Source organism: Labrus bergylta, chromosome 1 (genome assembly GCF_963930695.1).
Source record: "Labrus bergylta chromosome 1, fLabBer1.1, whole genome shotgun sequence".
Lineage (NCBI taxonomy): Eukaryota > Metazoa > Chordata > Actinopteri > Labriformes > Labridae > Labrus > Labrus bergylta.
The window spans coordinates 4896867-4922873 of record NC_089195.1 but is presented as its reverse complement, the minus strand read 5'-3'; the positions used below and the strand labels follow the sequence as shown (position 1 = coordinate 4922873).

The 26007-nt window shown below is 39.6% G+C and overlaps 1 protein-coding gene across 1 annotated transcript in view; it reads right to left on the bottom strand.

Moving 5' to 3' along the window:
* sorcs3a (sortilin related VPS10 domain containing receptor 3a) overlaps positions 1-26007 on the bottom strand; it is a 223425-nt gene that overhangs the window by 48284 nt on the left and 149134 nt on the right. Inside the window, exons 5-12 of the mRNA XM_020639103.3 lie at positions 21475-21548; positions 19831-19895; positions 19022-19140; positions 13581-13670; positions 12272-12451; positions 6252-6398; positions 2560-2662; positions 402-478 (exon numbers count right to left, since the gene is read on the bottom strand). Coding sequence (XP_020494759.2) covers positions 402-478; positions 2560-2662; positions 6252-6398; positions 12272-12451; positions 13581-13670; positions 19022-19140; positions 19831-19895; positions 21475-21548 — 855 coding nt within the window. The remainder of the gene's footprint in view (positions 1-401; positions 479-2559; positions 2663-6251; positions 6399-12271; positions 12452-13580; positions 13671-19021; positions 19141-19830; positions 19896-21474; positions 21549-26007) is intronic.

Below are 26007 nucleotides of genomic sequence, written 5' to 3'. Positions count from 1 at the left end.
TCCCGAAGGCGCTCAGCAAAGAATACACTTCATAACAACACTTCCCTTTTCAAATATAGATTTGGAAATCCAGCAGCATGTTGTATCTAGTTTCACAGTTTGTTTTACAGTTGTTGCCTGACCTAAATTATTTATGTTTTTTTATGAACAGGAACACATTTCTTTCAAAATCTGCAACAAAATAAAACTTCCTTGTTTGAGTTTCATTTTTAATCAGTCAGTCATGTTGGGATAAAGAAAAAAAATCTTTATTTGTAAAATGGATTTAAAGTAGCAGGATTTTGGGCTGTATAACAAGACAGCCAACAATAAAGATTGGCGAAAGCTGGTAGCTGTTATGTCAATCTCTCAAACTGTTGTACAAATCTGTCAGTCGGTGCACATCACAGTGTGAAGCTCACCTGTCTCCAGCTATTGCCAGCATCTGAAGATATGTACATGCCAACATTGTTGTAGGACAGCTCGGCTCCAATATTTCCTGCAGAGGAAAAAAAAAATGTCAAAAGAGAATGCGGCACAACAAAACTTCAATGAGATCACACAGATAAAGAGGGACATATGTGTTTTATATACTTGCTACATACAAGTCAGCGAGTTATTAACCTGCCTTCTGTCTCACAATTTACAGGAACATTATAGAGATGCTTCTGGGTATATTTCTATGGATACCTGCGTCATTAAGACAACATAAAGTGGGATGTGGAGGAGGGCAGATGCCTCTGTCGATCTGACAACACAGTGCTTCTCAATTTTTTTGTATTTTTCTGTGAGTGGGCATCAAGTGAACTAGCTTCTTCTTTTTGTTGATCCTCTTCTGCGATCTCGGTCATGGCTCAGTAAATAGGCATGCGTTTGATCTGGATGGTGTTTGTCATGTTGGTGAGATGATCTCTGCACCAGCTGACGTCTTAAAAGGCGCAGCGGGGCAAAGTGAATCACAGTGCCAAAGCAAAGACTCGGCCAGCAATAGACAAACACACACACATCAACACAGACACACTGTGCAAGCACGGCGGCTGAGATGTAAGTTTGTTCAGCATTCTCACACACCAAAGACAAAACAGACAGATCTAAAGACAAACACACACACACACTCACACACACTCACACATACATACACACACATACATATATATATATACACAGCACACACAGCAAAGGCAGACTTTTTTACGCTGACACTCCACTGCTGCTCACATATCTGTTTTCTTTTTTTCCCTCTGAACTCATCTGGCTTTCTCCTGCCTCAGTTTTTTTTTTCAAGTGCCTGAAGACTTGCAGGAGCACTGATACCACATAAAGCAAATTGCAGATGTTCTCACACACATATATAACATGGAAAAAGTCAGGCATGTGAGCCACTGTTGAAAAACTTGAAGATCCTGCAGTGTGTGAGAGACAGAGGGTAGTGCAATACATTGTTAATTAACTCTGGGAGGATTTGATTTGATTTCTTGTATTTCTTATGATTGCCCTTTATAACTTCATAAATATATGTTGTATTTTTTTGCCCACAGTGTATTGTGATCTATCTTCCTTTAAATCCAGATTATTTTAAGACTTGTCCGTGTTTTGCATTCTTTAGAGGCACTGCAAAGTGGATCCCAGAAAGGGCTTCTAAATAAAGGTTATACTACTTCCACAGTTCAAGTCTCCATCTAAGGTGTCCTTCAAATTGTGAAATGCAAATATTTACTTCAAAGGTAAGCCTGAAAATGTCCTTTTTTTGGACGCAGAAATAAAAATAAAAAACATTTTTATAATTTCAATAAACTAGTAATATCCTGCTTTCTATCACAGTTAATGCAGGGCTCCCCAACCACGGGACCTTGGACCAGTACCGGGCCTTGAGTTGTTTCAAACCAGGCTGCAACACCCAAGAGGGTGGATGCAATTGCCATATATGTACGACTTTGTGTTTTGCTGTCCATTTACCTGAAAATGGCAAAACCTTTTTTATTAGAAATCACAAGGCAAATTGTTTGATTTCAAGATAAAATGATCAAAATGTAGCAATTTTATTGAAGTAAACATTTAAATATGACAGATAAAAACATTTGGCTGATCTCGTGTAGGTCAAAGCTGCACATGCAACGCATGCGGGGTGAGCGGTCGCTTTCCGTAAGTAAGCTAGTGAGGAGAAGGATGTAAAAAATTTTTTTTTACTGGAGCTGCTGAGAAATGGACCACGGAGAAGTGACAGTGGATCATTCAGCTCTGATTGCAACCAAAACAAGGCTCCTCATCAGACTGGATATTAGAAACAAGCTGCACCCATCACTCACTCATAACACCATGCTATCACCTTGTCTCCAGAAAACAGGTTCAGGGCTCCCACTGATGGTAAGGTATGTTTGAATGTTTTATACAGTAGTTCTGGTTGCATTTTGCTTTGACTGTACTTCATATATCTTAACATGACATCAGCATAGTATCCCTTACCCCCCCTCACCAGCAGTCCATCAGAAATATGACAGCCGCTGGTCTGGTCAGTGTAGTTTAAAAAGATTGCAGACCACCTATTCCAATGTAGAACATGTGTTAAGCATTTTGTCTTACCTGTGGCGACTATTATCCCCGGAGCAGAGCTCTTGGTGGAGATTGTTCCTGACAGGTACGGGTTCTCTGACATTTGCAGCTGGAGGTGGAGTGAACAGAAAGGCTGCAGAAAAAAACAGAAAAAAAAAGGCGTAATGTTCATCCGAAAACTGTTATTCATTCAAAGTCCCACTGTAGTTTTTTTTTTGGCATTTTTTGACATTTCATATACTCCTGAAGTATCTCCTGTCAATGTTGATAAAGCCACACTGTTTGCTGAATATTTGAAAAAAAAAAAAAAGGTTAGCTTTTGCTTCCACAGAGTTATGATGCATGACTTTAGTAGAGGCTACAGGTCATATGTCATCCTTAAAGTTTGAGCATGTGCATTGTCATTATCTGATGTCTATTTTGGAATAAATTCTAAGGTCACTAAAAGGAAGGCACATGTGTGGCCTGTTCTCCCAGATTAAAGCTCAAAAGCAAAACTTTCTTTCAAAGGAAACTGGATCATATTTCATGGTTGAAATAAGGGCCATCATCATAAACGTGTCAACTGAATGAGGACAGAAAGTAACACATTTATTTTATAGTATTGCATCGTGTGTTAGGGGCTGCAAGGTGGTGCAGTGGTTAGCACCGCTGCATTACAGCGAGGAGGTTCCAGGTTCAACTCCACATCAGACATGTTCTCCCAATGCATGCTTGGGTTCTCTCCTGGTACTTCAGCATCCAAAGATGTGCTCGTTAGGTTAATTGGCGACTCTAAAATTGCCCGTCGGTATGAATGCGAGTGTGGCTGGTTGGTTGTCTTGCCTCTGGCTAAATGACAGCTGGGGTCGGCTCCAGCCCCCTGCGACCCCAAACAGAAAAGGTTGTATAGATAACGGATGGATGGATGGATTAATCGTGTGCTATTTTGTCCCTTTTGGTGCAACGTATAGTGAAACAATCTTTCTGCTCCCATAGCCGTGGAAAATAATGACACAAGGTGTGCCTTTTAATAGATCATTTCACTTCAAACCTCTCAGACAGGTCAGTTGAAAACACAGAGTAGTATCTACCATTTGACATCAGGCATTTCACTTTTTGACATTCCCTTGAGCTACCTTCATTTACATTTTTAATCTTAAGCAATTTCCTTTTTTTGCGGTTAAGTCAATGTTGTAACTAACTTTTATCTACAAAGGAATTATAGTACCTCTAGCTTGAGACAGCACTGAATACAAAAATAAAGCATTACCAAAACTGTTTAAAAACGCAAAATAATGGAATTTCAAACATGCAATTAAAATGTTATTTACTTTTGAAGTGCAGCAATAATCTTTTTTTCTTTTTTTTTTAATTACCCCCTATTTGACGGCCCTAAAAAGCTTTCTTGTTTTCTCACCGCCTGCTTCCCTCCCTCCATTCTCAGTGAGGCAGTTTCCAGAGTGAAGGGTAGCTGTTAGCTAGTTAGCAAAGTAAGCCCCCCTGAGTGGAACCTGAGGGTCAAGCTAGAATTAGTGTTTACATGACTAGCACAGGAGATTTGAACCGCCAGAGGAAAAGGTTTTCTAGCTTATGGCTGGGTGACCCGGGGGGGGGGGGGGGGGTTGGGGGGCAGCTAGGTGAGAGCCGCCATGGGCAGCTACTGTAGCTGGGGATTTGACTTTGTAAATGCAGTCCGCAGCCTCCAAGGGAACAGGCCAGGGAGAGATATTTTACAACAGACCAAGACTACAACCATTAGGATGCTGGGCACAACAGGGTTATAGCGGTGTCAGAAAACCCCAGTTTCACATTGGTAATGATAAAGTATGTGAAACATGCAAGCAAGTGTAATTCTCTGAATTAAATTTGAGAATTTACAGTTTCACAGTGAGACAGAGTTAATTTATATAGGACAAAAAAAACATCACAAACAAGCTTGATTCATTTGTCTCACAAAGAGCATCAACTGTGCCTTCATAAGTTTTGCTAATTGCATTTAATCTGTCATTAATACAAAGAGCAATGAAATTTGCATTAAAGTATGACGGCAAGTCTCCAAGGCATGCACACAACAGAAGACAATTACATTTGTTCACGGAGCAGAGAAAAAAAAAGAAAAGAAAAAAAAAACGTGTCTGCTTTCGTCTTTGCAGCAGACAAGCGTGTCGCTGGTGTAAGGACATCAAGGGCAGCGGACTGAACAGGATAATCAAAAGGGAATCCACAGCAGTAATTAAAATGTCACATGGATGCGCAATCACAGGGAACCTGTAAGCCCCCCAAATCACTTCTTAAACAGCACGAAGTCCCCCTAATGTCTCCAACATGATTCCTGCTAACAGTCGTCTCAGATGAGTCGCAGGGAGGCTGTCTAATAAGGATGGAGACAGAGGCAACACATCTGCATCTGCCAGAACCTTATCTGCCCTAGACTTTATTTAACAATTCTACATAGTTTATCATCTGAATAGCACCTTTCTTATAGACAGACATTAGTCATACTTTGTGTGAGTATATGGCAAAAACATATATTTACCATTAAAAGTATTTATTTGAACTCACTTTGTTTTTGCTAAAGAGTCTGGAAGTTAAATGCACCCCAAATAATGGGCTTTAAGGTGCAATACCTAAAGCCATATTTATAGTTTATACATGTTTGACTATATATTTATTACTATACATATTAGCTATAATGCACTGCAGTAGTACATTAAATGAATGATGTGATTGTTTCCAACATATTAACATTCATATGGATAAACAGAATCTCTACATTTTTCTTTTACATACCATTGTATTCATTTTATTAATGCAGTTGTGGAGCCATGGCAGTCCCTTGTGCATATTATTCGCTCATTTATCACTATATGGTGGGGGGGAGATCCTGCTCGTTTCTTTTGTTGCTAAAATGTAAGGTACATTTGTCAAGCTACTGAGAGTACAAAGAGTCAATTTTCTGTACATCTTAATTATAATTATTTGCATTAAATATGACTGCAGTGGTCAGTCTTTACAGTCCATTTGCACTCCCTACTCTTCAATTACTCAATTATAGGGTATGGACAAAAGCCATTAAGAGACCTATCAAAACATTTTGCTGTAGGTTATCCTGCTAGTGTCACTTCTGGATGCTCTAGCTTATTAGTGGGATGCTGGAGTGATGTAACACTGTTAAAAAAAGGGGAAAAGTGACCTGGAACTGGCCATTGAAGGGGAAAAATGGGTCAAAAACAAGATTAGATTTATATCCAGCAGATTTAATATCCATGGGAAACCACTACTCGAGTCAGGTTCTTTTCCAAAAACCTAACCAAACACATCAAAACCACATTTTTTGTATTGTTCCATGGATGAAACTTGCATATGCCTGCAAGTCTGATTTTTTTCAGGGTTTTTTTACTTTATAAGTTCAGAATAAAAAAAATAAAAAAATATATATATATATATATATATATATATATATGTCCGACATGGCAAATGGCAGCACATAAACAACTTTGAGTTATAAATACAATTCTAGTGAAAACATATGAATGTTAGTCACAACACTCAAAGAGATCATTCTTAAACACTCTTAAAGCCAAAAGTCACAAGTTAAAAACTCTGTAAAGACAATGCCTTATTTAAACATGGCAAAATGATTCCCAGTGCTACATTTTCAAAGTGTTTTATGAAATTTCACATTTACAAATGTTCTTATTTTTACCTTTTTAAATAACATTTCATACCAAGACTCTTACCAGTATGCAGTGAATGTCGTTTCCTTCCAGGTCACTAGCAGGAGCCTGCAGGAGCCTCCAGTCCCGGCCCTTATTGTAGGTGATGAACGTCTTCACCTGGTTGTCTTGCCTCTTGTTAGCGATCAGCATGCCTTTAATTCCTGCCACCTGAAGGACCGAGAAAACACTGCAGGTTCAACCTCAGCTTCACCCAGGGAATTTTTTTTATATTCAGCCTATCCGTCCTGCTACTAGAAGAAGCAAAACCCAGTCCCCCTCATCAGAGGGCATTCTGGGTACTGAGGCAGTAATCTTTGCGACACCAGCTCAGTTAAATGCAAATGGTGTGCTTATCCTCTCTCACTGGGGCTGACAGTGTGGCAGACACCATCAGCAGAGTCGGCTGCATTTTCTTATGCTGAGCTAAGTGCAATCTGTAATTGTATCCTTACATGTCTCAGCAATCCAGACAGTACAAAATGATGACTGTTAGGAAGTGACACCTTGTATGTTTTTCTCACAGTCACTCTGAGTCTCCTGACACACATAACACACTCGCACAAAAAACTTCTCTCCCACAATCCTCCCTGCTATAGGTGTCTCTCAGGAATGAGACCTCAACCCAACCAGAGTGTGATATGTCATGGAATGGACAGAGTTACTCCAAATGGTTGCCATCATGAGGGGCTCCGGTTGGATGTGCCCCCCCCCCACCCCCCTACCCCCCCTCCCTGCAGAGGCTCGTCAGTGTAAGTGGCACTAATAGGCATCGAACCTGACATCGTCATAAAAACATTGGTGCTCAAGACGGATGCAGCTAATGAGGGACCCTGCATCCTCATCCAACCAGACCTGTCAATCACTGCAGTAATTATTTATTGCCTCCGCCTCTTCTATCACTCACAGTCACACACCTGCACACAAACAAGAACCAGCCGTCTCTCCTGTAAGCATACATTCCTCTCAATCCATCACTCACACCTCCCACGCTGTACATTTATTTGAGTGAAGGACGCAGACATATAGTTGTACTCTACAGTACAGATTCCTCATTGTGCTGCTGTGTTGTAGGAAAATGTGCTCGTTTGGGGCTCCGTTCAATAATGATTTAAAAAAACATCTCGGCAACTTGCTGCCAAGTGAGAGGACACAACAAAGAGAAGCAGAATAACGCTTTGTTCATCAGCATAAGATCACAGACATCGAATGAGTGAGTCATAACCTTGACTAAGACATTCAAGTAAAAGTGCCAAGATATTACTTTTTTTATAATTAATTCTCTTACAGGGATACCGGATTCTCATTTGTAAATCACTGCATTGCATCTTCTGTTATTTCTGATTAGCAGCCTGCTGCTCTTCATAACAGACAGTGATATGGATTCTGCTCTGATGTCCATTCCCTTGTGAAGAACCAATCATATCGTTTCTCAGAAAATATGTCTTGTAAATTTAACATCAGAAGGAAAATTAAAAGGGAAGAAAAAAAATGCTTGCAGAAAAGTCTCTTTTACTTTCTTTGTTTTCCATAAAGCCTTTTTTCAGAACCAGAGGGCTTACCACAAAACCTTTGAACCTCTATTTGGATCCAGCATTCCTTCCAAACAATCATCTCTGTTTGCTGAGACTGTACTCAGCGGTGGACTATGTCGACTCGGTCCTATTATCGTACAATTTGGAACACAGAGGGAGGGTGAAATGATGGCTCGGGATTTGCAGCATATCAAAGCTCCGTGCTCTTTTCTTTTTGCACTTCAGACAAATCTAAACATGCCTTATTCTCCAATGTATAAGAAAATGAAAAAAACAGCGGTGGTGGGTGAAAGACTCATCACTATAAATTCAATGTCAAAAACAGTTTTTCTGTAGTGTTGCTTTAACTAAAAATAAAACTATCATTTAGAATCAATTAATTAATCAGTTCTTTTCTAGATGTTTATTGTTGGTCTAATTTATTTTTCTGGATTTTATATTCCACTTGAGTGCCTTAAATTTATATTTCTTCCTTTCATATAGCAGTCAGGAGTACTCATGTTTCCATTACTGTGATATTAATTACAAGTTCTTTACAGTTTTCATTTACTTTTGCCAAACAGATGGATTTTTGGGTGGCACCTGTGCTGGCCTATCAGGTTTCAAGGGGGGCCCATGCCACCCCTCTGGACACGCACCTGCTCACTCGGAACAGAGGATGATTAAAACATAGTTTTGTTTGACTCCCAGTCTCCACAGAGTCTTCAAAGCCTTTCACTACATCTGTGATTTAACTAAGGACTTTTCTTCAATTATTTTTTATAATCTTAATCTCTTGGAATTCAGACTGAAACCATGGACTTGGGTAAGTTGGGGATCAAGTTAGTTAGACTACTGAATTTCTTTATAATGAATTAAAAAAAAAAAAACAGTTGTTTTACAAATCAAGCACAACCTGTTTACCTTCAGAATGAAATAACTGGGTGGCTTTCATATCTGTCTGTTTCTTCCTTGTACTCATTGAGCATAACTGCAATCTTACTCAAACTTAACCTGGCATGCTAGGTGCACGCAGCAGAGGCAGATAGTTTGATTCAGTTAGCAAACACAACCCAGCAACAGTTCTCCTCTTCCCAACCATCAGTCAGGACAAACAGCATGTTCAGGGGTTTGGGAGGAGTGGCTTTGCCCCTTTTTTTGGTTTGTATACTTGCTAGCTTTTTCTTAAAAGATGAACAGATGACATGCATTACATGAAAAGTTCATTACTAAGGTCTATAGTGCATGGAGGAACATTGTGATAATTCTGTGGACTGATCACAACAAGATATACTTTTTACATTACACATATAATATGATAAAATGTTGACATACAAGTCAAGAAGATACTATTTAATAATAATGAATAATGATAATAGGTGAATTAATCAAAATCAATGCATTACTTCATAGGTAAAATTGAATATGAAAATTAGATTGATCTGAAAAAGGTTCCAATCTAACCAACATGAAAAAAAAACACAATAGAGGAGGATAAGGAGCATTTTAAGGATAAAAACCAAGATAAGAATATATGACTTACAACTTTTTTCCACATAATTAGCAACTGTTGAAATTAAGCTCCTGTGAAGAGTTTTAGCTGTTTTTAAAGCTGACTGAATCCAACACACTATATAGTTATTTATAGTTATGCATGACAATGGGATTAAAAAAAGAAAAAGAAATGCCACCAAAAATAAAAAAATGTCTCCTCATTCTGATGAGTGATTTTAATGAGTCTGCATAACCGTGAAGACAAATTGTTATTTGTGTGACATAAAACCACAGTTACATAAATTTCCAGTTTCTATGAGTTCCTCTCATAGCTTGCTGCTGTATTTATACCCTTCTCTTTAATGTTGTCAAACAGAGTTCTCGCCATGAGTGTGATTGTTGGGGGACCGCTTTGAGAAAGGCTCTATATTTAGTCAAGATGGTCTTTTTACTGATCAGCAGGGAATCAGCAATTACTTACTGTGTATGATATGAAACCAATACAATATGTTATATGGCTAGTTTGCAGTATGCTTTGTGAGTTAGAGTATCAATCTGGGTACCAGTGTGATCCTGATGATCTAACACCCTCCATTGACGAAACTTCAATCAGTCATTCAAGGCAGTATGTAGCGAGATGGGGGGGTTACATGGCTTTTGATACCATGACCCCAAACCAATCAGAGTGATAATTGTCAGAGAGCCACCTGCTTAACCACCTAGCAGTGTGATGGGAAGTTGGGAAGTGATGCAGAGGCCTGATGTCGACAGAAAATGAGTTTGCACAACAAAGCCTTCTGATTACAGAAATTGCCCTTATCCAATCTGATTGACAATAAAATAATCTTCCTAATTTAGGAGGTAATTGTGCAATTTTCAGTGTGAACATAGCATAATTGATTTTAGGGGAGGAGGACGGAAGAGGAGAAAAGAGACCCTTGTGGGAACAAGACAAGACTTCTAAGTGGAAGAACAAAACAACTTTCACATACTCTGCCGTCTCCCCTCTGGTCTGACTCGAGCTGCATCTTCTGTCTGGAACATTAGGTCTGTGAGGTGCAGTTTGTCAGAGTCTAACAGCAATAAATGGGATGAGTTCCACAGCATATATCTCCCCTTGTGTAATGGGTCTGATACTAGAAACAGCAGAGTATCATCCGTCTCTAGTTTAGTTTCTGATCAGGAACAGAGCTGTGACCGCTTGACAAACAGTATTATAACACCTTATCATCTCATACTGCATGCTGGAATGCCTTAACTACTGTTGCATGGTAATGGGAGCTGCACACACACACACACACACACACACACACACACACACGCACACACACCACATACTGTGCTGGAGAGGTAATGGCATTGTTAATTACCATACCGCTGCCACTGCTGCTGGCCAATATCTCACTTCCTTTACTCTCTCAGTCACACCTGCCAGTGTGGGAGTGATAAAATGGGTTCAACAGGGAGTAGAGAAGGAGGGAATTCTACCTCCCTGCCATGAATGCTAATGCAAACACATACTGTGGCTATCCAGTAAGCTAACAAGGTCATTACAAGTCCAGAGGTGCATGGCAGTGAGCCCCATTAAGCATGTTCTTCATACTGTTTTTTTCTGCTGTCAGGAAGATGGATGACCTCAGCCTGTAATGCAAACCTGTGAGACAAGTAAGTGCTACACAAACTCTACAGCATGATTATGTATGTGTTTACAGAGCAAGCAGAGGGAAACCGATTAACTGAATCTGCATGAAATATCTGTAGCAAAATCAATAAATGATATTGACGGATCGAGGGAGGTTTAATGTTATCACTTCAGATAAGGAGGCGTTTGATATCCATAGGATTACAAGGGGAAAATTGAGCATGAATCTTTAAGAGGTATTATTATACATTTTTCTAAGCATATGTTGTTCATAACCTTTTAAGGCGTTTTACAGCTCTAAAAAACTGTATTCCCCGAGTGTCCACTCGAGGCTGGCTCCAAAAGATTCAGACGTCCCATACAGACCCCATGAAAAGTTCTCTTTGAATGCAGATGTTAACATGTTTCCAGCCATGTGCGACAAACAAACAAAAATATGAATAGTTCATGCCTTAATCTGCACACACTGTGCGGGGATTTCATTATTTTATAACTCATCCATTTGATTTTATGAAGGATAAAGGGGGTGGCTGATTTGACTGATGGGCAGGCTTGTTGAGGCTGTTTTACAGGAGTCTTAAGGGCCCACTTCAGCTTCAGCCGTTTGCCTGTTATGAAGTTGACCAAAAGTACGTTTGAAAAAGTACGTATTTGGCTAACACCATCAATTGGCTTCAGTAGTCCGCTTCAGAAACCAACGAGTGATGTATCCGAGACTATGGCTGTGTCCGCAACTGCATACTTTTATACTTTTCATACTATGATATCACATTGAGTATAAGTTAGTATGCAATTTTGTGTATGTGAAAAATGTCTGGATGTATACTAGATAGGTCAGATTTTTTAAGAATTAAACATGAGCACACTGGTCATACTAAACTATCCCACAATGCATTGTGGCTCTCAGACTATCCATTGGCAGAGCTCGTCCAGCGGCATACAAATAAAAGTAAATTAAAGTAATGCAAGGATGAACTGTATGTTATTGTTGAATTCTATTTATGGACTGATGATAGTAACTTATCTAACGTAGCTCGGACCAGAAGTACATCGCATGACCTGTAGTTTAGTATGTTGCTAACGGCATACTAACTGCCGGGTTAGTATGCAGCATGCAGAATGTATTGTTTAAGGTATATCGTCAGTATGTGGTTTCGGACACTTCCCATGTTTACATGTATAGAGTCTATGACTGGGAAATGGAATTGTGGATGTTCAGACATAAGCACCCATTTAAAAAATCTGCTCCAATGGGAGTTGGATGTGTGGATACTTTATGGCAGACTGTACGAAGAAGAGTGAGGAAGTAATAGTCCCTGAAGCTTCCCATTGATTCAGTCAATGAAAACCTCACTGTATGTTTCCATCCAGGATGACCAATTTCATCAGCCTACCTCGTACAGGTCCAGCATCTGGTTCCCTCCGATTCCCCTCGTGGTCTTGACATTTTCCATGGCCAAGGTGAAGTAGATCCCTCTGGTGTCAGACAGATAGAGGTTATAGGTGTCGTTCTGGTTCCACTCCTGCACTGCCGCAAACACTTGCTTCTCATCAGTGCTGACAATGTGTAAATCCTATCAGGGGGCAGGGAGAGATTAAGAGGAGTTATGACTGGAGGCGGGAAGGTGACGGATAAGAACATGCTGACCCTGTGGGACTGGTCATGAGATCAATGCTGTGGTGCAAATATAAATGGTTGATGACATACTGTTAGGCATATAGCTCACCCTGGAGTGTTGTACCATTGCTAAGAGTATGACTGTAAAAGGAGAGAGTTCCAGATTTAAAGGGGTGGGGGGTGTGTGTGAAAAAGAGCTCAGAGATGCCTGTGGCTTAGTACAGATTTTTAAACCAATCTACATAAATTTGCTGTTTTGACAGAATAAAGCTAAAAAGCTCCAAGGAATAGGATTGGGACACCTCATCAAGCCTATTTTTAATGAACCCTGAGATTCTAAATTACATCTAATTCTCAGTAATAGAGTTAAAAGTAGAGCTCAACCAATATTGGTCAAACGATATAATCAAGCTGATGTGGATTTATCAGTGACATACTGGTGTTGCAATATGCGCTACATACTGTGCACAAAACAAAGTTCAAGTTAATCCCAGCACACTGTACATGCAGTTGAGCAAAATGGCTGAGAATTGGATTATGAGCACTAGAAATGGCTGACAATGTATTACAGTATGTTGTTATGTATTACATAATTCAATCAATCAGTCAGTCTTTGTTTGTATAGCACCAATTAATAACTGTTATGTTATGTTGTTATGACATTTTAAAGAGCAATTAAAATACCTTATCCATTGTTATTTTAATTACAAGGAACGAACATTAATCCATCATTAGTACTAAGCAATATTTGACAAAGTTACAGAGGCAAGGAAGAACTTCATTTTAAGAGGCAGAAACCTCGAACAAACCCAGACTGACGTTGAACATCCATCTGCCAAACTGTGTTGGACTTTGAAAGTGGAATTATTGAAGAAAACAATTTTGAAGAAAGTTTTTTCAGCGTTAAAGCATTGGAAAAATCTATTTAAAAAAATCTATTTTAATTTCAACTCAAAAATATTAGAAAAAACTGTTTTTTTTCTCCCCTTAAAATGGTTATCTGTAACAGTCTAAAACACATAATATCAGTCAGACACTAGTGAAAATATAAATGAATTGTCAAGGCTAATAGAACTGCAACTTACCTTAGGCAAGGAGTATTTGGGGAGTTTGGTTTGTATAAACGATTCTCTCTTGTAGGACACATAATAGGAGGCTCGCCCTGATGTAGGAACCTACAAAACAAAATAAACCACTTGTATTCAAAGTATCATTTACCCCCATGTAGTTTCCCCCGAGTCATTTTAGCTTTGTTTTAGCAAAATGATACAGGTACATGTTTTTCATTCCTTGCTGTGCTGAAAGTCTGCTGCTGCTCAAATGCAGAGGACACCTTGTATCAAGGCCTTGTCTAACCTCATTACTGACAGCAAATCTTATTTTCTCCAATCAATTACAGTGGTGGATGATAGCACACATCAATCTCTCTTCCTCTCTCTCGCTCTCTCTCTCTCCGTCCTGCTGGCTTTCAAGGAACTTTTCCCAACACAGGAATTTATTTTCTACTTTGCCATTTATAGCGGTCTCCTGGTTTGCATTCAGAGAATGCTGCCCTCTCTGGGTGTCAATGCACTTAGTGGTTTCAAAGTGGACTTTGGTAAATATCTCTTAGGACAATCAATAGTCTCATTATTCTTTGTCAAGAGAAATCTTTACGTTGCCTAACCAAGCCTCATCTGACGGCTAGGAGGGTAAAAAGGCGTCCTTAATGGTCTAGACCCATTGCAAACACTCCAAGCTGTTAGGTGTTAGCTTATGCAGCGAGACAACAGAGGGATGGTGGGTGTTTGGAGCTTTGTCATTAGCCTCGAGGCCACGGAAGCCAAGCACTTTAGACACATACAAACACATAGAGCCATGAGGAGTAAAGTGAGCCTGCAGCTTTATAACCCACTTTTCCCTCTTGTCAATAATGACATGGAGCTCATTAGCGGCAAACCTTCAAATCAAACTTGTGGCTCTCTGCTGAGGAGAAATGATATCAGTATTAATGTTGTATGACAGGGCTGATTCTTCTACTGATCTTGTAGGTGCTCAGAAGAGAGAAAACAAGCTAGGAGAGGAAATATAGAAGGCTAGTCGTACAGAACAGTCCCACATGCAATTGAGTGAAGGAGCAGGAGATCGATGGCTGAGTAACCAGAGGCAGTTTGAACTTTAAGAGGAATTGGTATGATTGATTTTCTTCCCTTCCCATCCCTTTCAGGATCTTTCGTCTGTGACGCATATGTGTTTAAATGTGGAGGTGCTAGAACTGAAGGGGAGGTTTAGGTTGAGTGCTTGTGAGTTTACTTAAGAGACTTCGGAGAGGTCAAACTGCATTGAAGGTTCTTTGGAGAACAACTCTGTTTCTTTGTCTTATGTGCCGCCAAGGCCAGTGAGAGTTCTGGAGGTATGACTTTCCTGTAGGTGCCTCAGGTAAGTTGGTCTCTGAAAAGTCCCATTTCTCGTCTGAATAAAACATTTAGTGGGATTAGAGAGCAACACCACAACTACTATTGCAAATGCTACTAAACATAACAAATTCATCATTTTGGAATTGTTGCTATTCAGGCCCATGCCAATCAAATATAACATGTAAGTGACCTCATGCGACCAACATTTTTTCCCCTCTCTAGGGACTTTGTTTCACAATTTTCAGTTTCAGGCATCTTCTAATAATTTATAAAATCTGCGTTAAGTTGTGTTAAATTCTTGCAGCTTTTACATTTTCAAATTAGATCTAGGCCACCATATTTCTACTTTGACTTCTAACTGGGGGTTATGTTTCCCTTGGGGCCATTGCCATAAAACTATATTCCTGCCATTAGTAGTATTATGTCATTAATACATTAATAAGAAAACTAGATAAGATAAACATTTATTTCTGTCAACTTAATGCTGCACATAAGGATTTACGTTGTTTTTTTTAACATACACGTGAAAGTATCAATCCATACTTTATCCCTACCATTTTTCCCATTTGGGGTCACAGGGGGCTCGAGCCTATCCCAGCTGTCATTGGGCGAGAGGCTGGGTTACACCCTTGACTATTCTCAAGTAAGTCACAGGGCTGACATTTAGAGACAAACAACCAGCTAAACACTCACATTCACTTCTACGGTCAATTTAGAGTCACCAAACGAGCATGTCTTTGGACTGTGGGAGGAAGCCGGTGTACTCGGAGAGAACCCATGCAACATGCAAACTCCACACAGAGAGGCTCCTGTCCAACGGGGATTCAAACCAGGAACCTTCTTGCTTTAAGGCAACACTGCTAACAAATGCACCACTAAGCAGCCCATGAGTGAAGGCAGTGACTTAATGTTTAGTTTGAGTGTTCTTCTTAACCGTTCTACTGGGAAGACGCTTGGGTGAAAAGAGCAGTAATATAAACATTTAACCAAATGCATATTTGTAAAGCACATTCAGCACTGGAGTTGAATCCAGATAAGCAAAGGGAGATGTCAGACTGTGAGACACTGTGTGAAAATGTGTAGAGTTGAGTGGATCAGCGTGTAGGGGAAATGTTTTTTCTGAACAGGGAAGATCTTGAAGGACATTAACCATATATTCTCTATGTGTGAGTGAGTTTAGCGGCATCTGGATCTTAAAATAGTGAATTGTATCTGAAGATTGTTGATCAGAGAAGGAAGGTGGCAGCAAGTTGCATACAAAAATGTGTGTTGGTCTCATAGTTCTATGTTGGAAGAAAACACATTTTGAACAGGTGAAGAGGTTAGCAGACAAATTTAACTATGTACATTTTTATCTTAAGCACAGGTGCTGAAAACACATTTAGCAGACATTACCGCAACAGTTGTTGGGGGTAAATTTGAATAAAACCAGTGTTGTGGTAGACATGTAATTATGCTTACTTTTCCAGTCGACTTCTAAATGTATGAAATCTAATTTGCACAATGTCAAAGTAAATAATATTCATTCTGTGGACTAAATTAAAATAAAACCCATAAATTGCATCTGCACTACTTAAAATTCAGCACATTACTATTTTAGATATTTTAGATGATTAAAATGACGTGCGGGCAGTGACCGAGATGAATATTAAAAGTATTTGGGCCATCAAAAAATACAATGATGATTATTATTCTTCAGTTCAGGTAAGAGATTTTGTTTAACCTAATTCACACATCTCTAAAGAAGACACTGTACATGGAACTTTTGCCTAGAAGGCACATTGGATTCCTAGGTAGCAGTGTGGTCAGATTAAATATACTGTACTTTCATGATATATTTAAAATGAATGTTTAATGACTTGAATCATTCTCGAGCGGAACGAAACCTGGAGAAAAAAACAACCCCAACACTCAGCCCTGAAATCTTTTTTAAAGTTTCAGTTTTAACTTCTTAAATGAATTGTTTTAGTTTGCTTGTGAAGATAGATAAGCAATATAGTTTGACTGTTTTCATCAGCTTCTGTAAAAATACATACCTTTATACATACACACGTCTTTTAATCAATTCACCATTAATCATGTGTGTTTATTTTTGTAATACTTTTTTAACGTGGACGTTAATTCCAAAAAATCATTATCAGAACATTTAACTTCCTTTACATTTGGTTTCTGTTCAAGTCATTTTTAATACTCGATTCAATTGACCTAATTTGCTCCAAACTCTCTGAGGAGAGGAGATTGCCCACCTGGTTGTTCTCGCTTTTTTAAGTTGACACATATATCATGTGTAAAGTCCGCCATGGAGGGGAGAGAGAGAGAAAGTCCTCTTTTACTTCCCGCTCTCGTTGGCTAAAGTAGCAAAGAATATTGAATGGAAAATTCTTATTGGTCAACTTACTGTAGGTATCAATAAAATTGTCGGTGTAGATGTACAGTGCAGAGAAAACAGTTAAACAGTGGCGGAAATTTTGAATCAATCCGTGGATCTTCATGTAATGTGTTTGGATTAGATCTCTTACTGGATTTGAAATGTGCCGATACCGCATGGCTGTTTTTGTTGGTAAATTATGACTGGAAGAGTAGCCAATATCAGACCTTTAGATGGTAAATAAATGAATTAGAAAGATGTGTTTGTTTGTTGGTGGGCTGACAGATGTGTAGATTGTGGCTGCGGTGTTGGTTGTATCTTGAAATGGTTATCAAGGTCAGAGTTACTAGAATGTGTGTTATTAAATTAAGTTTTCTAAGTCGTCATGGCCTCTGAAGAACTCAACATCTACAGACATAGTAAAACTATTTGAATAATACCGTTAAATATAAACCAAATGAACTGATTTACTGATATTGGAGTTAATGTCTTTATTAACGGATTATCGGTTTACCAAGTTTCATTTTGGATGAACTATGTCCACCTCTGCCTTTATAACTGAAAGAATTTACACCAAAATCTGCCTGACCATTAAAAAAACAGCATTCAGTTAACAGAAAAGTTTCATCAAACTTGGACCAGCTTTATTTTTCTGGAGGTAGAAAAGACAGAAGTAGAAGGTTAATGAACACAGAAGGTTCTGGAATGTATTATTGGACTGATATTTCAAGTGGCCAGAACTACACATCACATTATACCAGAACAACAGTTACATCTGGAAGCTCATGTTGCTCCATCTTCCTTCTGTTTAATTTACCAATTTGTGTTTCTGTGACTTACCTTAGCCTGTCTACTGCTAATTGGAAAGTAGTTGGCTGAAAATGTCAAAGATATGAAGTAAGTGACTTCAGAAGGTACCAAAAGCATACAAAAGAATTATGTGGACAGAAACTAACTGGCTCATAGGACTAGGATCTCCTTTATGTTGAAGTATATTTTCAACAAGTTAAATAAAACTACTCAAGCTTGTCGTAGCTGTCATTTCTTTGCTTGGCCGTCCTACCTAGTTAGAAGCAAGCTGAGCAAATCAAAAGTAGAAGGTAGGAAATAAAATAAAAAAATGTTGGATGGAAATGATTGAAGAAGCTAGAAACATAATGCTTGTGTTCTTCTATGTCCTTTAAGTTTACATTAGCAGAAACTTCTCCTGGCTGTTTGTACCTATAGTTTTTCCATTATGTCCTTAAAGCAGCTTATCACATCTTAGTACATCAAGGCCCCTCATTGGAAGTCATAAAAAAAATAACATAACACTAATTAACTGCACACCCACATCTCGTAGAAAATAATTAAGGTTATATTGACTCCCTAATATATAGGAACCATTGCACTCAGGTTTGATTATGTACACATAGCCTAATCCATCATGTATTACATAGTAAGTTAGTTGGACTGTTTGAACCTCTAATTTTGCCAACATGTTAAGTGGAAATACTTAGAGAGGGCTGATAACTTGTTTTTCTGCTTCTTTGATTAGTCTTTTCATTGCCAAGTGGACAGCTGAGCGTACAGCTACTTGCAAAATCAAGACACATAGATTGTATATCACTGAGTCCAACTGACTATTAAAAAAGAAAAATAGATGATATATGCAGGTGGAACCAGATATAAAAGAGACATTTAACTTTGGGTTGATCATTTATACATAGCATGATCCATCATGTTTCCCATTGTAAGTGGGGCTGACAGTTTAGAGTCCTACCTGTATGAATATGTAGTCGTCTTGAACCACCAACGAGCTGATGTCAATGTATCCAGGGAATGGGTAGTTCCTGTTTGCTTCTGTGCACATCTGCACTCTGCATGTGACATACTGCACATCTGTTACAGTTGGGGAAGACACACACAGAAAGCATGAGAGGTTCAATAAGCAAACCAAAGTATAGAGCATTCATCAGATTCATTCTATAGAGCTGTAACAAGAGAATAATAATTGTGGACATCTTGCGCTGCAGCTGAATTTTTTCTCAGATGTATAAGTATTTAATAATTTGTCTTGCTTGTGTGAGACACATAAATAAAATACAAGAGTGTGTGGGTAGGGGTGTACTTCACCTGTCTATGTGGTCTGACATTCTGTGACTAATTTGCTTCTCCTTCCAGCACAAGATTTATTCTTATTATGTGTACCACAAACAAGCAGCTCCGCCTGTCAATCATATACGAGTAATATGAGAAAAAAGCCAGGTTCATCTTTTTTTTTTTCACAGTGACACTGATTCAAAATCACAAGCTGGTATAAACAGTTCCACCTATGTCACATATAGAAGACCTGTGTGGTACTGTCATTCAGAGTTATGGAGCTGACATTCAGCAAAGGAAAGGGAAGAAGAAGAAGAAAGGCCATATTAATCAGGAATCATGCACTGGGTTTATTGGTGGGGCGAGCCAGTGCTGTTTCCCAGGGGACGCCAGATTTTCTCCAAAGGGAATTCATTCCTATAGAGACCCTGTTCATTACTCATCTTTGATGTGTGTGGTTGCGTGTGTGTGTCTGTAGGAGACACTTACTTCCATCTGGTGTATGAGCCTCCATGTGAACCAGATCAGGCTCCTTGTCGAGGCCCAGGACAGACCTTTGAAAGAGCGACATACCAAGGGAGAATACATAATCATAATGACAGCGAATTGAAAGGGATATGAAGCACAAAAGACGTTGTAAAAAGATGAGAGAATATTCAGAGGGACAGCGGAGGAGGAAACAGGAAGAAAGACCAAGGATCCTAAGGTATTCTGCTCCACTCATTGCTGTTTTTTTCATATAGAGAAAATGAAGAAAGTTTCCAGTTTGAGACCTGGTCACAAAGAAATACAATAAAATGCCCATGAAAACAGAAGAAGTACATGGTGATGACATTTAATTCAAATTTCCTGCAAGGGATGTGTGTGTGTGTGTGTGTGTGTGTGTGTGTGTGTGTGTGTGTGTGTGTGTGTCTTGCCACTACTACAAAGGCTTAACTGACCTTCCATCGTCATCACCACCACCATGTAACGTACTGTTAAAAGTGTGTGGTCATTCTCTACAATTTATGTAAAAGCACACTGACGTTTCCCTCGTGTTTCAAATAGTCCAATTATGACGATCACATGCACAGCTACTCAAGACACGAATCCTTCCAGCAAAAATGCAAGAAAAATGCATGAATGTAAATCTTTTCTCCTCAGCATTGCCTGGGTGATGCAGGGTCACCATACTGACTGTGAGTATATCTCTGTGTAAAGATCTTGCTTTTATTGTTCATTTCACTGCTTGGGGGATTAGACCGGATGGACACAGCTTTCCCATTGTGGCGATATTTCGTATCCCTTGGAGGCTGACGAAGCCATTGTCCAAATACAGCCAACTGGAGTCCTGCCTAGCCATTGCTAGAGGCCCCCTTCAGCGTTCAGATGTCCTTGAAGGGGGCTTTGGCCGTGAAGGTTGAAGCCAACGATGGATTGTGCACATTATTTAGGATTATGCCCCAATGGCATGCAAGAAGCTCCAGATTTGATGCAAGTTCCAGTGGTTGTAGCCAACAGCAATCCCATGGCACACGTCCAATCACCTCAGAGACGGGGGGTTAGGAGCAATGAGCTGGAATAGATCCGGGCCTGCGTTTTGTGATGAGTGTGCACTTTTAAACATAGTAGGTACACTGCAGGGGGAGTGAGCAGAGGGGACGTGACAGGAAAAGAAGTGACAGGGACGTCCTGGATCCATTATTAGTCATCGCTCCTCTTACTGTACCCAAGCTTCTGTATCTGCACGTTGGCATCTGTGGGAAAACCTGCCTTCATGTCCTTCTACTTCTCATGTGGAAATAATTATTTAGTCTGTACCGTATATGCCTGGTGCGAGCAGAGTGCATGTGAGAAATGAGGTGGAATGCCATACATCCACGGACTACAAATGCAAAGCGTGTTCTCAAGGAAGAGATTCATCTCGAGCCTGATTGTATCAAGGAGTAGAAAATATGAAGGATTTCAGCGGCATCACCAGTCAGTCAGACACCTTGTTCTAAGCCATCAGTATCACTTGCTCAGTGGCGCAGAACAACGAGCAACAGTTTCTGCATTCCTGAGTAAACAAAACTTTAAAGGAGGAGGGGGGGAAGGGAGCGGGATGAAAACAGATTAAAAAAAAAAGGGAAGATGTGAGAGAGGATGACTCACCAGTAGAATCGGTTCGGCGTGACGCGTTCGTGTATGAGCTGCCATTTCCTTCCAAAGTCCATAGAGCTGTACAACTGGAGGGAATAGATCAGAGAAAAGAGACTCTTGTTAGTATGACGAATTCTTATTTCTTCAGTGGTGCAGCTTTTTTAAATAGACTGGCTGATTTAGAAGACGTCACAGTGACGAGTGAGCCTGAGACATGGCTGAATCATTCCAGGGTGGAGGTTAGTCTGAGACCATAAAGCATCATCGAGAGAGAGAGGAGCCGGCCGACGCTGAAACGGCCATCATCATTACCCACTGTTCATTTAAGCTAACATATCATCACTGATATAGGCATCGTAATTCCCCTCTCGTCTGACAAATTAGAGCTATAGGTTCCGACTTGTCTCCGACTGGTTTCGAATGTTTCTTCAGTAGGCTACTGTATGAAAACCCACAGTCCTATAGAGAGAGCGTACATTAGTTCAAGGAATGATATATAGCACAGCATGACACGAAGGTGTGAAGTTAGAGGGCAGTGACCCAATTTCAAGGCACTAATTACATTTTCTGTCGCTTGGGCAAACAATTAATAACCCAGGTGCATTTCCCAACACTGTATTGATTGATTTTGCAGAAGAAACTCCCTTCTACCTTCCCCTGCATTGTATCTTTTATTTCTTTGAAACGTGGTAGCCCTAGTTGAGCTCTATGCTCATGCCCCTACTTGTTTTCTTTCATCAAAGATAACCTCACACTAAGTCAGATTAAAAAAAGATACTAACTTGTCTCTAGATGCAAATGTGTTTGTCATCTTCCCATTGGGGATGTCTATCTGTGTCAGCAGGTGTGTTTTCCATTTATAAATGACACCATCCGTGTTCTCAAAACATGTTCAGCAAGAGTGCCCTCTGTTTGCAGATTGCAGTGGTTATCTGCTTCTGATTTGAAATTGCCATGATTCTGTAGCTCTTCTCACGGGGCTGTCAAACCTCCATCATGTAATCAGCACTTGGAGGGCCATGTGTCTTTTTGGAGTGCTTGATAATGATCTGCAATGGCAGGAGAGCAAAAAGCATTTATCTCTGTGTCCAATGTCAGCATGGATCCAGTGTTGGTTTAGAGCGAGCATTTGTCCAAACCCTCATGAAATCTGACCGTGTCTAATAAACACTGCCCATTGGAATCTATTCTAAAGAAAATTTGATTTCTTATTCCTCCAATTCTGGGTTCCAAAAGGGCTCCCCATGGGTGAAACAGTGCGACAGGCAGGCTCCCTCATCACTTTGGACAGTGACATATGACGCCAGCAGGCAGGCTCAGCCTCTCCTCCCTCCATTCATCAGTTCAATGACATCTTAAATTTTAAAGCTTCTGAGCTGTCACAAAGTAAGCTTCATAGTTTCCCACTCACTACAATAAATCAAACACGTGGCCGGCCAGCTGCCACGCCACCGATGGAGACGATGACGGCAGACGGAGCTGACAAAGGAGGTAAGCTCCAACAGTGATTGAGGAATTGCAGAAGGCAGCTTAAAACTCGTTTATTCATGCGGATGCATTAAGAACTCATTTGGGTTGCTTGGACAAGTGCATTAAATTGCAGGTTAGAGTTGGAATTCAGCTGATGGGTCCTGTGATGCAGTTTGTGGACTTGAAAGTTTTTGATGGCAAAGCCAGAGTTGTGTTTAAATGGGACTGTTTGTTTCACTCGTCATAAGAAGTATTGCAAAAGTCAAATCACTAATGAACTTTTCTCCACAAAAAAAAATAAGTAGTCACCTCGCAATTTGTTAGAATGAAAATGAAACCTGAGAAATGTATGGCAATTTTTTCACCATGCATCCACAACATGAATTTCAAAACGTGGTGACCGGGTTGCCAAGGGGCTCATCTTTTCTTAGAATCAAGCAGGGGTGGGGGCGATAAGGAAGGTTGGGAATCACTGATCTACAAAGTAGTTTATTGCACATTATGTTTAGTATAACTGTATCATAATAAAACCAAAATGTTTTTATTCAGTATGTTAAGGGTGAAATGCGGCTCAATGACCACAACCCCCTTGTTTCCAGTCTGCCTAAGGAACCCTGTTACACCTTTATAGGTCTTGTTTGTAAACATTTGTCTGTGAGCACTTTCTAATTCTATAAAAAAAGTTACCTTTTCTATCATAAAAATGTCCAATGCATACTTTTATTCTGTACATACTTCATGTAGTGAATATCAAGGTGTAGCTAAACCCTAATCTTGGCCTAAACTAATCTCATATTTTTCATTGTTTTCCCAACATTCTTTTGAAGGAATAAAATAAAAAAGTGGAGTATTTGGATCAAAATCATCCACAATCTGATCCAGTGTGTTAGTGTGTGGGTGGCCACAGCTTGTGAATGTGAATGAGAACCTGTGTGGCTGCATGAATGCAGAGTGACTTCCTGCTGACCTTAAAATAGATGAGACATGTAACATTATGGCGGATGAAGAATGGCCTCAGAAAAAAGCTTTAGAATACTAAGAAGACGTTCAAATGGAATATAGCCTACTAGCAAAAAAGAGACGTAATGTAAAGGGCATTTCAGAAAACTATAGACTTACCTTTTTAGCTCATAGCATACCCATGGCCTATGTGTTTGTGGCCTTGGTTATAAGTTTTATTTAATTTATTAACTCTGTAATTTGTTGTTGTTGTTATTATTAAGTATAATTTTCTTTATTATAACATCTCGTAATTACATTTATAGATGTTTGATTTGTTAAAATTTGTGAGTACACATCAGAATCCCAGGAATAATTTATGTAAATGGAGAAAGAGGGGAGACGCACTGTGTACACACAAGGAGTCTCATAGCCAAACCGAATGTGTAACTCTGCAGTTCAGATCAGGGTTCAGGTCTTTGATGGCCATGTCTCACTCACAAATCCATTTCTGGCAGCGCTGCCTTCATCACATTTAGCCATCAAACAATTTAAAGCCTGCTGCAGGCAAAGCAGGCATAATAAACAGGATTTGTTCCGCGACTCTTAGTTTAGGAGTTATGCAGCGCTATTGGATTCCGTATGGGGAATAAAACTTAAGGTTTATGTGTTTGTGTTTGTATTTGTTTTTCTTTCTTGTAGCCTTAGTGCACTTTTACAGGAAACAAATCTACATGGGGTGTAGAGGAAATCAAACAGAGATGGAGCTTGAATGAGAAATAAATTGATTCTGGCCCCTCACAGGAGAGCTCACACATCACACACTGAAAGATGAATTTCATGAAGCATTTTCAGGCCTTTAATCTCCTATTAGAGATGTGTGGAAAATGCTGTACATTATTGAATTTGTTTGTTGCTATTCCACCTCTTAAAGTATGTTGTAAGGGCACTTTGGCTGTCTACCATTGAAATCAATTCAAAAAGAGTCACAGTGTTAGTGGTGTAGAGACATGTCCCCTGTGGACAGGATCACATGAGTTTTCATACTGCTCACACACAACACAACACAACACAACAAGTGACCCTGCTCCCGGTATCCTGCTACAACAAGCTACTTGTTAGCTGTGATGCTATTCTACCATCTACCAAATATACAGATTGTCACACACAACCATATGAGATAATAATGAAGTCTTTCCTCGACTCGGGCAGTGAGTTGTAAAAAAAAAAAAAAAAAAAGCCTGCAGATCCTTAAAGAGAGAGAGAGAGAGAGAGAGGGATGAACCATTATTCTCACAGCAGAGGATAAAATGTGGTGGACCTGTGCAACCAATTAGCGACAGGAAGCCCATGTGGGGCTGTTTTGTGACCCTGCACGTGCCCTTGTTCCCGCAGGACTTCCAACCATTGCTAGGTGCATCGATGCACCATGCTCCTCCTGCCTGCTCCTCCTGTGATTCTGATCACTCTTTTTCTGCAACAATATTCTCTATTGACAGCCCGTCTGTTTCAGTCTGCAATACAAATAAGCTCCTATGGATTTTCCAGAAGGCAGTGGGGAAGAAACTGGATACAAATGTTTACTACACTGCGTCCCTGCTTCTTCAGTACTTTATTTCTGTTTCGTTTAAACAGTAAAAGACACTGACACTGATAATATAGCTTAAATATCAGACTTTTAATATAATTTAGTTTAATGATAATGCAATTTTGAATCTTCAAGTTTGATTGCGTTAAGTCCTCCGGAAGGGAAAAACAAAGTAATCATGTTTTCCCACTTATCTCAAGGGATTTCTAGCCACACATTTTATGTCTGATTTTTAACATACCTGAGCAGGATTTTTCAGCCTCCAGCCCATTATTGCAGAGATGAATGGGATTGGGAATGGGAAAAAAAGAAAAGAAACCAGCAACATCTCCTTTCAAAATGTTTGTACCGATTAATCTTATTGAGACCTCACTGTCAGCTGAGTGCAGGTAATGTTTCTGTTTTGTTGCAAAAACAGAAGCCCCCACTGGGCACAATTTTGGGGCAAAATATTTAAACAGAGATACCTCAAAATAAAAAAAATATATATACTGGATATGTACACATTCATTTTGTACTTTAGAACTCCAAGGATTTGGGATTGGAAA